This window comes from Girardinichthys multiradiatus, chromosome 14, assembly GCF_021462225.1.
Source record: "Girardinichthys multiradiatus isolate DD_20200921_A chromosome 14, DD_fGirMul_XY1, whole genome shotgun sequence".
Lineage (NCBI taxonomy): Eukaryota > Metazoa > Chordata > Actinopteri > Cyprinodontiformes > Goodeidae > Girardinichthys > Girardinichthys multiradiatus.
The window spans coordinates 22,878,929-22,893,907 of record NC_061807.1 but is presented as its reverse complement, the minus strand read 5'-3'; the positions used below and the strand labels follow the sequence as shown (position 1 = coordinate 22,893,907).

The window sequence follows — 14,979 nt, the reverse complement described above, 5'->3', positions numbered from 1 at the left end:
GCAGAGATATTTAATCATCCCTTCCAGTGATTGCAATGCCACGTCTGTGTTTACTGCCAGAAAAAGAAGACAAATAAGGGCTGTACTAAAAGCTAAACAACAAAAAAAGACTAAAAAGAGACAGAAACCAAATGGTGTGATTCACACTACTAGTTTTTAACTGATTAAGGTCAGAAAGTTATAACAATTTGCTTTTCTAGACTTCAGCAATTTGAATTTGTTTGTTCCCATTCTTCTGTCCTATATTTTCATTATTTCAATAGTTTGTGATAATAATAATAATAAGCTACATTCGTTAAAGAGAAAGGTCAAAAAGAGTCACCAGTTCTGCACACAAGTCCCCAATCCCATCTGCGTTACTAACATGGTCAGATTTAGTTTTACAGCAAAGACATTTAATTATCACTACCCCTGGTTGCCATGCCAGATCTCTGCTCGCTGCCAGAATCTGAAGACAAAAATATTTATCAGCGAGGCAGGCATTTAATGAGCTGAAAAAGGACAGAAACCAAAAAGTGTGACTTCTCTAGTTCACACTTCTTGTTTGTCTGTTAAAAAGGTCGCAAAACTTTTTTTGAAATTGTGTTTCCTGTCCTCAGTTGTTTAAATCTTTGTCTTTTTATTATATATTGTTTTATTCCTTTACCTTGTTCCAGTCCCCCGCTGGTCTGTCCACTGCCCCTGCTGAAAGTTGATGTGGTCTTCTTTTTGTGAGGCTCGTGGTCCAGAACAGCTTTCAGATTTTCTTTGGTCAATTCTAGCCTCTTGGGTACTGGAACTGGAGACTCAACACCTGCAAAAAAGAAGGTAAAGAAAATAAGTTGTCAAGCTAATGCTCAGTGTTTCCCCACAGCCCAACTTTGTTCATGAGTAAAAATGGAGACTTCAACCTAGAACTATGAATGAGAGTTGAAATGATAATATCTTCAGTCAGCATCATGCAGTTTTTTCAACTGTTCTGACAGCTCTGATGGATACTGAGCAGCTGCCACAGCTTGGAGCTGGGGCACAGCCAGCACAGAGGGTTGGAGGAGGATCTTTAAAAGGGATAAAAAACCTCCCTAACCGCACAAATCCAGGGATAAATAATCCCAGCAGATGATATATTTCCGTCACTACTGTCTGATTACAAATGTAACCAATACGATAAAAAAAAAAAAAAAATGTCAGATTTTTAGGTCAGATTGCAAACATTTTCCACACTTAACTTCAAAGTCTGTCTTTTTGTAAATTATTACCCCAAGATTTGCTATGAATTTACTGTATTTGGTCGGGATTTCCTTATGGAATAAGGGAAAACAAAGCCTATCAGACAGGGACAGATAGAGGGAGAAAGAACAACTGAGAAAAAGATGGACCAACTGACAGACAATTTATGGACGATGCACACATGGACAGGACTGACAATGGTCAGAAAATGGAATGATCGATGGACAGACTGAAGGAGAGATTGACAATGAATGGAAAGACAAATGGACGGAAGGACAGACAGACTGATGGACATTGGACAAATAGATAGATGGGAAAATGGACAAATGGATGGACAGATGCAACTTTTTTGGGGGAGGAAAGTCTGGAAGTACAAATATTTTTCCATTCTTCATTTTCTTTATGCATACTTTTCCAACCAGCGAAGGAACCTTGTAAGATCTGAGCTGGGTTCTGTTTGCTGTTCATTTAGTACAGTCAAGTGCCAGCTCAAAACGCAGAGAATACAGAACAAAATATAAACTCAAATTATTCAACTAAATCTAAAAGTAAAGCCACCGCTTTAGACTTTTAGATGAGATGTTTTCACTGTCTCCCTGTTAAATTTAGAATAGAATTTAAAGTTCTCCTCCTCACATATAAAGCCATTAATGATTTAGCTCAATCATACATCAGAGATCTGATTGTTCCATACCTTCCTAACAGAGCACTTCGTTCTCAGACTACAGGTTTACTGGTGGTTCCTAGAGTCTCTAGAAGTAGAATGGGAGGCAGATCCTTTAGTTATCAGGCTCCTCTCCTGTGGAACCAGCTCCCGGTTTTAGTCCATGAAGCAGACACCCTGTCTACTTTTAAGGCTAGGCTTAAACCTTTCCTATTTGATAAAGCTTATAGTTAGAGTGGCTTAGGTTATCCTGAGCTACCTTCCTTATTTTTTTACCTCCATCTTCTTCCCTCCCTGTTGGATGGAGTAAGGGGGAGTCAGGTTTAGCCTAAACAGGCTCAGTTATGGTTGAGGTGCAAACACACCCTCCATTTCTGCTACCTGTATGACCCCTTCTCTTTTCCAATGGTTATAATCAGTCTGGCAGAGAGAGGTATCCCAATCCTTGTGGTTTTTGGTATAACAATGACCATCAGTGGGCTCTAGATGGACAAACTTTATCAGTTTATTGTTTTACTTAGTGCCCCTACATGTGGCCCGTTCTGGGGTGGCCGGGCTCTGGCACTCAGTGGTTTGGTCTGGGCTCCCCGCAGCCCCGCTCCATTATGGACGCTTTGTGGGGTGCCTTGAGATGACATTGTTGTAAATAAGCGCTATATAAATAAATAAACTGAAACTATCTGTGTAGTTATGCTGCTGTAGGCTTAGGCTGCTGGAGGACATAATGACCACTTTCACCCTCTTCGCTACATTCTCACACTACATTATTTGCTGTTATTTCAGCTTTTAACTTTGTTCTCTCTCTTTTCTCTTCCTAGAAGCTACACCTGGCCTGGCTCTGTGTCTACCTGTGACACCTTTCTGGAGAGGGGCATCGTCCAAGCTTCTGCTGGCAGCAACTTAATGCTCACCCTCTACAGATGATCCACATGGCTCTGTCTTTCAGTGTTTAACCCTTTCTCTCTCCTAGACATGGAAATTGACTGAGCTTTTACTGTGACTAATTATATGTGCTCTTTTTCAGAATCTAACCTTGAAAACTGGCTCAGAGTTTATCTGTTCTTTCCTTCTAGATGAAACAACTAAAGGAGCTACATCCATTAACATTTACTTTTCCTTGCCATAGAAAGTACTTCTGGATCAGTACTTCTTTGTTCTCTTTGTGTCTCTGCTCTGTTCTCTCAAACCCCCAGTCGGTCGTGGCAGATGGCCGCTCACACTGAGCCTGGTTCTGCTGGAGGTTTCTTCCTGTTAAAAGGGAGTTTTTCCTCTCCACTGTCGCTACATGCATGCTCAGTATGAGGGATTGCTGCAAAGTCAACGCCAGTGACTGTCCACTGTCTCTACATGCTCATCCAGGAGGAGGGAATGCTGCAAGTCTCTGACTGGATGCAAACTGCTGGGTTTCCTTAGATAGAAAAACGTTTTATCCAATTTGAATAAATAACTGAATCTGACTGCACTGTTCAATGGTTAGGATGAATTTGAATGTATGTACCTGACTGTTATGAAGTGCCTTGAGACAACATGTGTTGGGAATTGGCGCTATATAAATAAACTGAATTGAATTGAATTAAATGAAGAACACTGAAATGGCTCTACAAGATACAATCAGGGCAATGAAACTAGAAAATAAAGTCCTATGGTAATGACAATTTCTACAAAAAGGACACTACAAGAACACTAAACTGCTAAGAGAGCCTTTACCTGTTAGTAAATGTTGGCATTTTAGTCAAAAAACATAAACACAAAGGCAAAGAAGAAACATGTGAGAGCAAGTTATACCTGGCACTTCTCCATTGACCGAGCTCTTGTGGGTATGTGAGCGGCTGCTGGGTCTCGAGGCATCTTCTGTGTAGACGGCACTCCCATCGGGGTTGGAGTAAAAGAGGAGTAGAGGCTGGAAGTGACCTTTGATACATTTGCTGACCACATCTTTCCACCGGGAGCCAATCTAGAGCAGGAAAAGGGGAAAAAGAAAAATTATTGGTAAAAAGGAGGCAACACCAGAAGAAGGAATTCTGAGAAATACAACAAAGTTTGTTGAGCCAGTAATAGAAATTAAAAAATAAATCTGATTACTTGCTCAGCTCTAAACAAAAGCTCCTTAAGAAGGCAAATTAGTGGAGACAAGTGATAAATAAAATGGGGAACTTGAAAAATGCAAAGCCTAAAAGTAAAAAAAATAAGGTAAAAGTGAAGAAGATAGATAAAAATATAAGCAACAAAAACATTTTTGAATAGTTAAAAATCTTTTATACCATTTATTAAAAAAAAATATAAATTGGGTGGTGTAAATCATCTTAAATCCTATTGATAGATTTAAAAAAATCAACAGTTTTGATAATCTATTTAAATAATTAGAAATTAGGCATCAAAATGAAACTTGAAATCATCAAGCTAAACCCGTTTCTAGAAATGAATTATTTCTTATATTTCCTTTGTAAATATTCTACCTGTTATACTCGCTGGTATGACAAAACATTATAAGACTCCCAGGCTAGTAAAGCTCCAAAACCACTTATTGTGCTGCTAATTTTCTGAAAAAGCCTTCTATAAAACTGAAGAAGAGATAGAAAGGCTACAGTGATGCAGTTATTCTGTGACAACTGTGTGAGGACTCCCAGGAATGCTGGAGAGCTTCGATCCAGGTACTTGGCAGGAGCTGAATTGCGTAGCTCCTCCATCCTGCACAAGAGGGTTTGCACACGCAGCACAAGCTGGTGATGGATTGAGACAGAGCCAGGCGGCCGCAGCACCGCAGTCCCCGAGAAAATAGTGAGCAGGACGTGAGACAAAAGGCATGCTCCCACATTCCCATCATAGAAATTGATTAAATGAGAACAAAATAAAATAAATGTTAAAAAACAGCGTTTTCTCACAATATAGAGTATACAGCATATATGTAAATATGAATAAATCATTATTCTGTGCAATTCCTACTGAAGTAAAAACATCCATTAAAAGCCTCTATACAGACTTTAATACTCTAAATTGTTGTCATAAAAGAGGAGCTGCCCTATCCTGCTGCTTTTATGCCAATGTTCACCAACTGACAAGGCATGATGTAAATTGTTCATCAGTATAAAAGCTACTTGATGCTACTGTAAGAGGAAAATAATCGAGATATTAATACTGTCCAGATTTTCCCACTGCATTATTTAATGTTTGGATATCCTAATCTAGCAATAATCACAAAAGCTGACATATCTTTCCCTAATTCTCGCTTTTTACTGCGAAAGTTTCTTTTCCATTACTAAGGACCAGCTGTAAAGTCATGTAAAAACAGTGAGAATCTTAGCCAGCCTAAATGTGCAATTTAAGCACCATTATAGCCTTTTTTTTTAAAGTATGATTATGATGATTCTACCTTGACAGCCCCATAGGGGTCCCACAAGTGTCTTTCTTCGAATGGTTTTGTTTAAACTTTATACTAATGATTCACCAGATGCCTAAACAAATCTTCATGGTAAAATGTATGCTGACGACACAAGGATTTGTATACATGCAGGAAATGTCCATTAAACACCTTTGATTCTTACATTAGGTTTATAAAGACGTTTTATTGCATCCCAATGCCTTTTAATGGGTGAAAGTCTTGATATCATATGTAACTTACAGCATCTGTGTGATGTTCTGGACTCCATTCTACCTTTTTAAAAATCACGACAAGAAAGTTACCAAAACTATTCATTTTAATCTTCTAAACTTTAAACAGATAAAAGCATAATTCTCAGTTAGCGATGCTAGGATGCATTTTCATTCAATTATGTTTTGTTTTTTTCACTTTGATTACTGTATCACCCCATTCATAAATAGATCAATTCTTAAACCAACAGAATGGCTACTCAAGAAAATCATCAAAGCTTTATAATTTCGCCATTGCAACATTTTGGAGAAACTCTATTATTATTGAGGATTTTGTTTATTTAAAATATGCTTTTTTTTTTGCATATAACGTTTTGCATCGACTTGCTCCACCTTCTTTAAGTGAGTTTTTTTTTAGCAGAGGACTTGAGGTGATATAGGTACAATGCTTGATGCTTAATGTTGCACTATCAATTTTTAAATAAATATAATTAAAAAAATAGTCAATGATCAACCTAATTATAGTACTTACTGTATGTCACAGAAACAGTGGACTGATATTTCTGTAAACCTGGAGGCAATTTGACCAAAGCCCGCCACAAACATCTAATTAAAGCTTCTAGAAAATGCCTTATAAAAATATGTAATTCCAACAACCCTTGATGTGTAATATTCTGAAAATAACCTGTGTCTTAACAGACCAGCGATTCTCCTCCTTACCTCTTTCACTGTTGCATCATCGAAGAAAACCCATTTGGAGGATTTGGTGTGGTAGGCAAAGGCACAATAGTGGTGGCTGTAGTAGCAGATCATGCCCACAAGCAGCAGCTCTCCCTTTTTGGCATGTTCATCTGTTACCCTGTAGAAAAGCTGTGGCCACAAACACACACACAAATAAAATATTTATATGCAGATGATTTATGCTGTAGCAAGCAGGAAGAAAAGCCAAATCAGTTGTTCTTTCCTAGCTGTATTTTGACAATAGCAGACCTTCACATCTATGCAACAATGTTTCCATTGTATTTCTTCCTAAAACAAATGTTATTGTCTGCATATGTTGCACAAATACTACAAGGACAGTGTTGGTGAGTAGTTTCTCTTGAGGATGTTTCCTGAACAACATGTTCTCTGTTTCCTCTCTTACACTTAAAAAGAGAGAGAGACTTCAAAGCAAATCAAAATGCGTAGGATTGCATTAACACCCAATAACTTCACGTGGACTGCTCCAAAATGAATAAAGGCTTTTGTGGAGTATTAATGTGAGGGTGGGTCGGACAAATTCTTCTGATGGTTTGGCTCTGAAACAGCTCCAGATGGAGCTGTCTATGAAACAGTCTGAACACTGTGGTGTGTGGACTGTGTCCTGATTTGAACTCTGCTGATTGATTCTTCCTTGTAAAGTTCATCCACACAGTGAGCGGATATAAATGGTGCCACTGAGGAACAGTTTGTTAATTATGTCATATTGTAGCTTGTGGTTTAATATTAATGTCCAACAGAAGATATCAGGAAGCACATTGCCACATTTGGGCCTATTTTTAATTGAAAGACTATAAACCACCTTTTTTTCAGTGAGGATTCATGTTCACTTCACAAGCATTTTCACAGGCAAAGATGACAGGAGGGGCTTTCTAAAAGCTGACCCAAGGCCAACATTGGCTGTTTGATCGCTGGGCATTGGGCGTTAACCGCTTATGCAAAAGAACAGACTTGCAGAGAAGTGAATCCCAACTCTATTTCCCCACATATGTCTTTTTGTGCTACAATTAATTTACCCCAGAGCAATCAGAAGATATAGTAGTTGTGTAAATGAAAACTAGTACATCCCAGTACTTTTAATCAAATCTGATGTTTTGGTGGAGCCCACAGAGCCATTTTAATTTAGCTGGAAACTAAATTACATGTAAACAGTATAAAGCCGGCTCACCGCAGAGAGGCTGAGATGAGGCCCCAGTGAGCGAATGACTTCCTCTGTTAGGTCTGATTGTTCAGAGTCCCACACAAAACCGATGGTAACTATTTCTGGGCAGTTCATGAGGACCTGTCTGATCCTGATCTTCTGACCACAGTTGCTCTGAAAGAATGGAAAAACAGAATGATCTTATATTGTATTCTTACTACAGCTGCAGGTATAAAATATTTCAGAAACAATGAGCAGTATTAAATAATCCCCTGCTTAATCAGGTAGCTGAATATATACAGTACAGACCAAAAGTTTGGACACACCTTCTCATTGAAAGAGTTTTCTTTATTTTCATGACTATGAATATTGTAGCTTCACACTGAAGGCATCAAAACTATGAATTAACACATGTGGAATTATATACTGAACAAAAAAGTGTGAAACAACTGAAAATATGTCTTATATTCCAGGTTCTTCAAAGTAGCCACCTTTTGCTTTGATTACTGCTCCACACACTCTTGGTATTCTGTTGATGAGCTTCAAGAGGTAGTCACCTGAAATGGTTTTCACTTCACAGGTGTGCCCTGTCAGGTTTAATAAGTGGGATTTCAAGCCTTATAAATGGGGCTGGGACCATCAGTTGTTTTGTGCAGGAGGTAGATACAGTACACAGCTGATAGTCCTACTGAATAGACTGTTAGAATTTGTATTATGGCAAGAAAAAAGCAGCCAAGTAAAGAAAAACGAGTGGCCATCATTACTTTAAGAAATGAAGGTCAGTCAGTCCGAACAATTGGGAAAACTTTGAAAGTGTCCCCAAGTGCAGTCGCAAAAACCATCAAGCGCTACAAAGAAATTGGCTCACATGAGGACCGCCCTAGGAAAGGAAGACCAAGAGTCACCTCTGCTGGGGACAATAAGTTCATCCGAGTCACCAGCCTCAGAAATTGCAGGTTAACAGCAGCTCAGATTAGAGAACAGGTCAATGCCACACAGAGTTCTAGCAGCAGACACATCTCTAGAACAACTGTTAAGAGGAGACTGTGTGAATTAGGCCGTCATGGTAAAATAGCTGCTAGGAAACCACTGCTGAGGACAGGCAACAAGCAGAAGAGACTTGTTTGGGCTAAAGAACACAAGGAATGGACATTAGACCAGTGGAAATCTGTGCTTTGGTCTGATGAGTCCAGGTTTGAGATCTTTGGTTCCAACCACCGTGTCTTTGTGCGGCGCAGAAGAGGTGAACGGAAGGACTCTACATGCCTGGTTCCCACCGTGAAGCATGGAGGAGGAGGTGTGATGGTGTGGGGGTGCTTTGCTGGTGACAGTGTTGGGGATTTATTCAAAATTGAAGGCATACTGAACCAGCATGGCTACCACAGCATCTTGCAGCGGCATGCTATTCCATTCGGTTTGTGTTTAGTTGGACCATCATTTACTTTTCAACAGGACAATGACCCCAAACACACCTCCAGGCTGTGTAAGGGCTATTTCACCAAGAAGGAGAGTGATGGGGTGCTGCGCCAGATGACCTGGCCTCCACAGTCACCGGACCTGAACCCAATTGAGATGGTTTGCGGTGAGCTGGACCGCAGAGTGAAGGCAAAAGGGCCAACAAGTGCTAAGCATCTCTGGGAACTCCTTCAAGACTGTTGGAAAACCATTTCAGGTGACTACCTCTTGAAGCTCATCAACAGAATGCCAAGAGTGTTCATGAAAATAAAGAAAAATCTTTGAATGAGAAGGTGTATCTAAACCTTTGGTCTGTACTGTAGGTGCTCCTCGATAACTTAGAATGCTATCAAAACATTCATTACAGTAACTATTTTCGCAAACAATATATATTTACATGTCAGTCTGAACACATTGGTTATAGATTTACCTTTTATTTCTATTATTTTTTTGATCATTATGTCTTACAGCTAATAAAAAAACTAAAATAAATTCTGTTTCTTAGAAAATATAAACACTAAGAAAAAGATTTCAGTACAGAAATGTTACACAGTAATGGGGACGACAACTGACTTGACTACTGTGTAGCAGACAGCCACTGACATCCTCCACCAGGACAAAAAGCAAAGAAAAGTAATCGCTAAAAGACTCATTGTTCAAAGAGTGCTGTATGCAAGCATATTAATGGAAAGTTGACTGGAAGGAAAATGTCTGAACTATATTTTTTGTACGGGGTTTCTAGAACTTTCGGTAAGTTCAATTTGAGACATTTAGGAATACTATGATTTGAATCTAAGATAAATTTGAATGAACAAAACATTCTATTAACCTAGTTACTTATATTTAACACATTCCATACAACTTTGTGAACTTATATCAATGATTTATGGCATGTGACTAAACTGCTTTTACACCCAGGTTACCCAACTTCCAACGCCTACTGAAACCACTGTTCTCAGGCCCATGACAGAGCAGCTGGGAGGAATAACATAAGAACATTTTGATTTGAACATATAGTAAGCCAGTTTCAGGAGCAGAATTATTTTTTAAAAGGGTTTATTGCCTTGCTGCAATATGGGGCTTGTAGTTTGCCAAAATTCCTTAGTCAGAACAAAAATTAATAGAGCAAATGAATATAGCCAGCACATGGATAAAAAAAAACAATGGCAAAGAATGAAAAATTAAAAAATGGAAAGACCAACTACAGGTCCTTCTCAAAATATTAGCATATTGTGATAAAGTTCATTATTTTCTACAATGTAATGATGAAAATTTAACATTCATATATTTTAGATTCATTTCACACTAACTGAAATATTTCAGGTCATTTATTGTCTTAATACGGATGATTTTGGCATACAGCTCATGAAAACCCAAAATTCCTATCTCACAAAATTAGCATATCATTAAAAGGGTCTCTAAACGAGCTATGAACCTAATCATCTGAATCAACGAGTTAACTCTAAACACCTGCAAAAGATTCCTGAGGCCTTTAAAACTCCCAGCCTGGTTCATCACTCAAAACCCCAATCATGGGTAAGACTGCCGACCTGACTGCTGTCCAGAAGGCCACTATTGACACCCTCAAGCAAGAGGGTAAGACACAGAAAGAAATTTCTGAATGAATAGGCTGTTCTCAGAGTGCTGTATCAAGGCACCTCAGTGGGAAGACTGTGGGAAGGAAAAGTGTGGCAGAAAACGTTGCACAACGAGAAGAGGTGACCGGACCCTGAAGAAGATTGTGGAGACGGGCCGATTCCAGACCTTGGGGGACCTGCAGAAGCAGTGGACTGAGTCTGGAGTAGAAACATCCAGAGCCACCGTGCACAGGCGTGTGCAGGAAATGGACTACAGGTGCCGCATTCCCCAGGTCAAGCCACTTTTGAACCAGAAACAGCGGCAGAAGCGCCTGACCTGGGCTACAGAGAAGCAGCACTGGACTGTTGCTCAGTGGTCCAAAGTACTTTTTTCGGATGAAAGCAAATTCTACATGTCATTCAGAAATCAAGGTGCCAGAGTCTGGAGGAAGACTGGGGAGAAGGAAATGCCAAAATGCCAGAAGTCCAGTGTCAAGTACCCACAGTCAGTGATGGTCTGGGGTGCCGTGTCAACTGCTGGTGTTGGTCCACTGTGTTTTATCAAGGGCAGGGTCAATGCAGCTAGTTATCAGGAGATTTTGGAGCACTTCATGCTTCCATCTGCTGAAAAGCTTTATGGAGATGAAGATTTCATTTTTCAGCACGACCTGGCACCTGCTTACTGACCATGGTATCACTGTGCTCAATTGGCCTGCCAACTCTCCTGACCTGAACCCCATAGAGAATCTGTGGGATATTGTGAAGAGAACGTTGAGAGACTCAAGACCCAACACTCTGGATGAGCTAAAGGCCGCTATCGAAGCATCCTGGGCCTCCATAAGACCTCAGCAGTGCCACAGGCTGATTGCCTCCATGCCACGCCGCATTGAAGCAGTCATTTCTGCCAAAGGATTCCCGACCAAGTATTGAGTGCATAACTGTACATGATTATTTGAAGGTTGACGTTTTTTGTGTTAAAAACACTTTTCTTTTATTGGTCGGATGAAATATGCTAATGTTGTGAGATAGGAATTTTGGGTTTTCATGAGCTGTATGCCAAAATCATCCGTATTAAGACAATAAAAGACCTGAAATATTTCAGTTAGTGTGCAATGAATCTAAAATATATGAATGTTAAATTTTCATCATGACATTATGGAAAATAATGAACTTTATCACAATATGCTAATATTTTGAGAAGGACCTGTATAAGTATAAACTCCAGTATTACAAAACTGGGTGTACATAAGACTATTGAAAAAGCACAAGATTTGGATGATTAAATGTATGACTTTTAAAGAGGGTCTTTAAAAGTCATACATTTAATTATACAGACTGTAAGATTGACTGTAAGACTCTAAGATTGTTTTTAATTTGCCCAGTTTGTATTTTAAAGTGCCTTGGGATGAAATTTGCTGTATTGAAGTTGAATTGGCACTTTATGAACTGAACCCAAAAGCATTGATTAATTACAATAAGAAAAATGACTTACTGGACAATTTCTAAGATCCCCAATCGTACTTGCTGCTTGTAACAGTTCCCCAAAAGACTCCTCGCGACGTTGTTGCGTCTGATGACTGAGAAAGCAGAAACACATCAGCACAAGCTCAACAACAACTAGAAAAAAATTAGACATTATATAGGTCTCCTATTCACTTCCTTTCCCTCCTTTTAAGAAGGAAATGTTCTGTCCCTTACCAGAGTGTTGTGGTGGAAATATAATGTACCAGCTCCGTAAACGGCAGAGGGTCAGATGACGCCCCACAGCTACGGCAAACGGACTGGAGAGGAAAAGGCCAGTAAGCAAAAAGGTGACAAAAGAGGAAAGCTTATGTAACCACTGCCATGGACCATTTTACTATAGGAAAGAAATCAAAAAACAAAAACAATAAAAGATACTTAAAGATCGCCCAGTTGTGGTTAGGTTTTGGTAATATTTGCTGCTTTGGGGTCAAAAAGTTAATAGATTTATATCTTACGTATTTAATCAGTAGGAAGTAGAGGTAGTGCTTGTTTAGGACAGAATCAGAATTAATGATGGGCATCAGTGCCAAAGAGCAGGCTGGTGCGCATGTTGTGTGTAGCTGGAATTTATGTGTACACCATCTGTGACATATTCTGTACTGCTGTGCATCGTGCAGCTTGACAATAAAACACACTCTGGAATTCACAAGGGGCGACCTCAGTGTAAAAACATGATGGATTGGATTCCCATTGTCCCAGACACTTACTCATGTAACACTGTGTAAGTTTGTGTGTGCAGGTCTCTAAATCCTTACCCTGTCTAAACCACAACTCAGACTGCCCATAGAAGATTATATATATATATATATATATATATATATATATATATATATATATATTTGTCTTGGGAATGACATATACAAGTCCTGCACAGTGGTCAGGGGGATTTTAAGCCATTCTTCTTGCAGGATAGCGGCCAGGTCACTACGTGATACTGGTGGAGGAAAACGTTTCCTGACTCGCTCCTCCAAAACACCCCAAAGTGGCTCAATAATATTTAGATCTGGTGACTGTGCAGGCCATGGGAGATGTTCAACTTCACTTTCATGTTCATCAAACCAATCTTTCACCAGTCTTGCTGTGTGTATTGGTGCATTGTCATCCTGATTCACGGCACCGCCTTCAGGATACAATGTTTGAAACATTGGATGCACATGGTCCTCAAGAATGGTTCGGTAGTCCTTGGCAGTGATGCGCCCATCTAGCACAAGTATTGGGCCAAGGGAATGACATGATATGGCAGCTCAAACCATCACTAATTCAGAATCAGAATCAGCTTTATTGCCAAGTTCGTACATACAAACAAGGAATTTGACTCCGGTACACTTTGCTCTTTGGTTTTGTTTTTGTATTACAGAACATACATATTTAAAATGTACAATATACACATATATAATAAAAAGGTGCATTTGCAACATCTGTATGCTGTTGTTTTGTACTCTATTGAATGTTCAACAGAGAAACAGCTTGGGGGAAGAAACTGTCTCTGTGGCGGCTGGTTTTAGTAAACAGTGCTCTGTAGCGGCGGCCTGAAGGTACACACTGTAACTCTCCCAGATGTGGGGAAAACAGTAAAAGTGGACTCATCCGAGAACAATACATGTTTCACATTGTCCACAGCCCAAGATTTGCACTCCTTGCACCATTGAAACCAACGTTTGGCATTGGCATGAGAGACCAAAGGTTTGGCTATAGCAGCCCGGCCGTGTATATTGACCCTGTGGAGCTCCTGTCGGACAGTTCTGGTGGAAACAGGAGAGTTGAGGTGCACATTTAATTCTGCCGTGATTTGGGCAGCCGTGGTTTTATGTTTTTTGGATACAATCCGGGTTTGCACCCGAACATCCCTTTCAGACAGCTTCCTCTTGCGTCCACAATTAATCCTGTTGGATGTGGTTCGTCCTTCTTGGTGGTATGCTGACATTACCCTGGATACCGTGGCTCTTGATACATCACAAAGACTTGCTGTCTTGGTCACAGATGCGCCAGCAAGACGTGCACCAACAATTTGTCCTCTTTTGAACTCTGGTATGTCACCCATAATGTTGTGTGCATTTCAATATTTTGAGCAAAACTGTGCTCTTACCCTGCTAATTGAACCTTCACACTCTGCTCTTACTGGTGCAATGTGCAATCAATGAAGACTGGCTACCAGGCTGGTCCAATTTAGCCATGATATATATATATATATATATATATATATCTCAACTATAAGATGTCTTACATTGATCATAAGTGCTCTATCTTCCATGTCTTTTTCAGTAATGATTCCATATGTGATAATCAGGTTGATTTATCTTGTTTTACAGAAACCTGGCTGAATTTTTATCTTAGTATAAATGAGTCATCTCTGTCCAAGAATCAAATTTTTCACATTACTCAAAATACTGGCCAACAAAGACGAGCTGCAACCGTCTAACCAACCACTGACCATGTAGTTACATTATTAGAATAAAACAATTACATTTCCTCATCCACATTGTAAAGCAAATAAATCTCTTCTGCTTGTAGTTTTAGATCCCCCACCAGGATCTTAATTAGATCAATTCTCGGACTTACCTGATTTGGTGCTAAATACTGATTGTCATTATATTGGGGAATTTAGAATTCATGTAAACAATAAAGGCAATACCCTAAATGCAGTCTTTAATGTTTTCTTGGACTCAATTGGCTTTACCAAAAACATTCACAGTCCTACTCACTATTGACTTCATACTCTTGATCATGTGCTGACCATGACAGACCAGTGCTCTCTTTTATTTCTGTGTCTGCTTTTTGTCCTCTTAACCCAAAGTAGGTCAGGGCCTGATTCTGCTGGATGTTTCACCTCATTAACTGAAAGTGGTTCCTCACCACTTTCACTTAGGATTAGGGATTTCTATAACAGCAAGAACTCTATGAAGTAAACAGGGCTTCCTTGGATGTATAACATTTGCATTATAAAATGAATTTGATGACACTATAATATAATTAAGTTTGAAATTCAATTTGAATCTGTGTGATTGTATTTTATTGAATGGATTTGATTATATATCACAATATGATGTATAAAAATTTGATCT

The 14,979-nt window shown here is 39.3% G+C and overlaps 1 protein-coding gene across 3 annotated transcripts in view; it reads right to left on the bottom strand.

Annotated features, from left to right (window-relative positions):
• Positions 1-14,979, bottom strand: part of LOC124880987 (inactive ubiquitin carboxyl-terminal hydrolase 53) — a 54,859-nt gene that overhangs the window by 16,628 nt on the left and 23,252 nt on the right. For 2 of the 3 annotated variants that reach the window (XM_047386459.1, XM_047386457.1), the window contains 6 exons: positions 12,092-12,174; positions 11,886-11,970; positions 7,389-7,535; positions 6,182-6,331; positions 3,659-3,827; positions 647-793 (listed from right to left, as the gene is read on the bottom strand). In XM_047386459.1, the coding sequence (XP_047242415.1) occupies positions 647-793; positions 3,659-3,827; positions 6,182-6,331; positions 7,389-7,535; positions 11,886-11,970; positions 12,092-12,174 (781 nt within the window). The remainder of the gene's footprint in view (positions 1-646; positions 794-3,658; positions 3,828-6,181; positions 6,332-7,388; positions 7,536-11,885; positions 11,971-12,091; positions 12,175-14,979) is intronic. The other variant, XM_047386460.1, reaches the window with a different exon arrangement.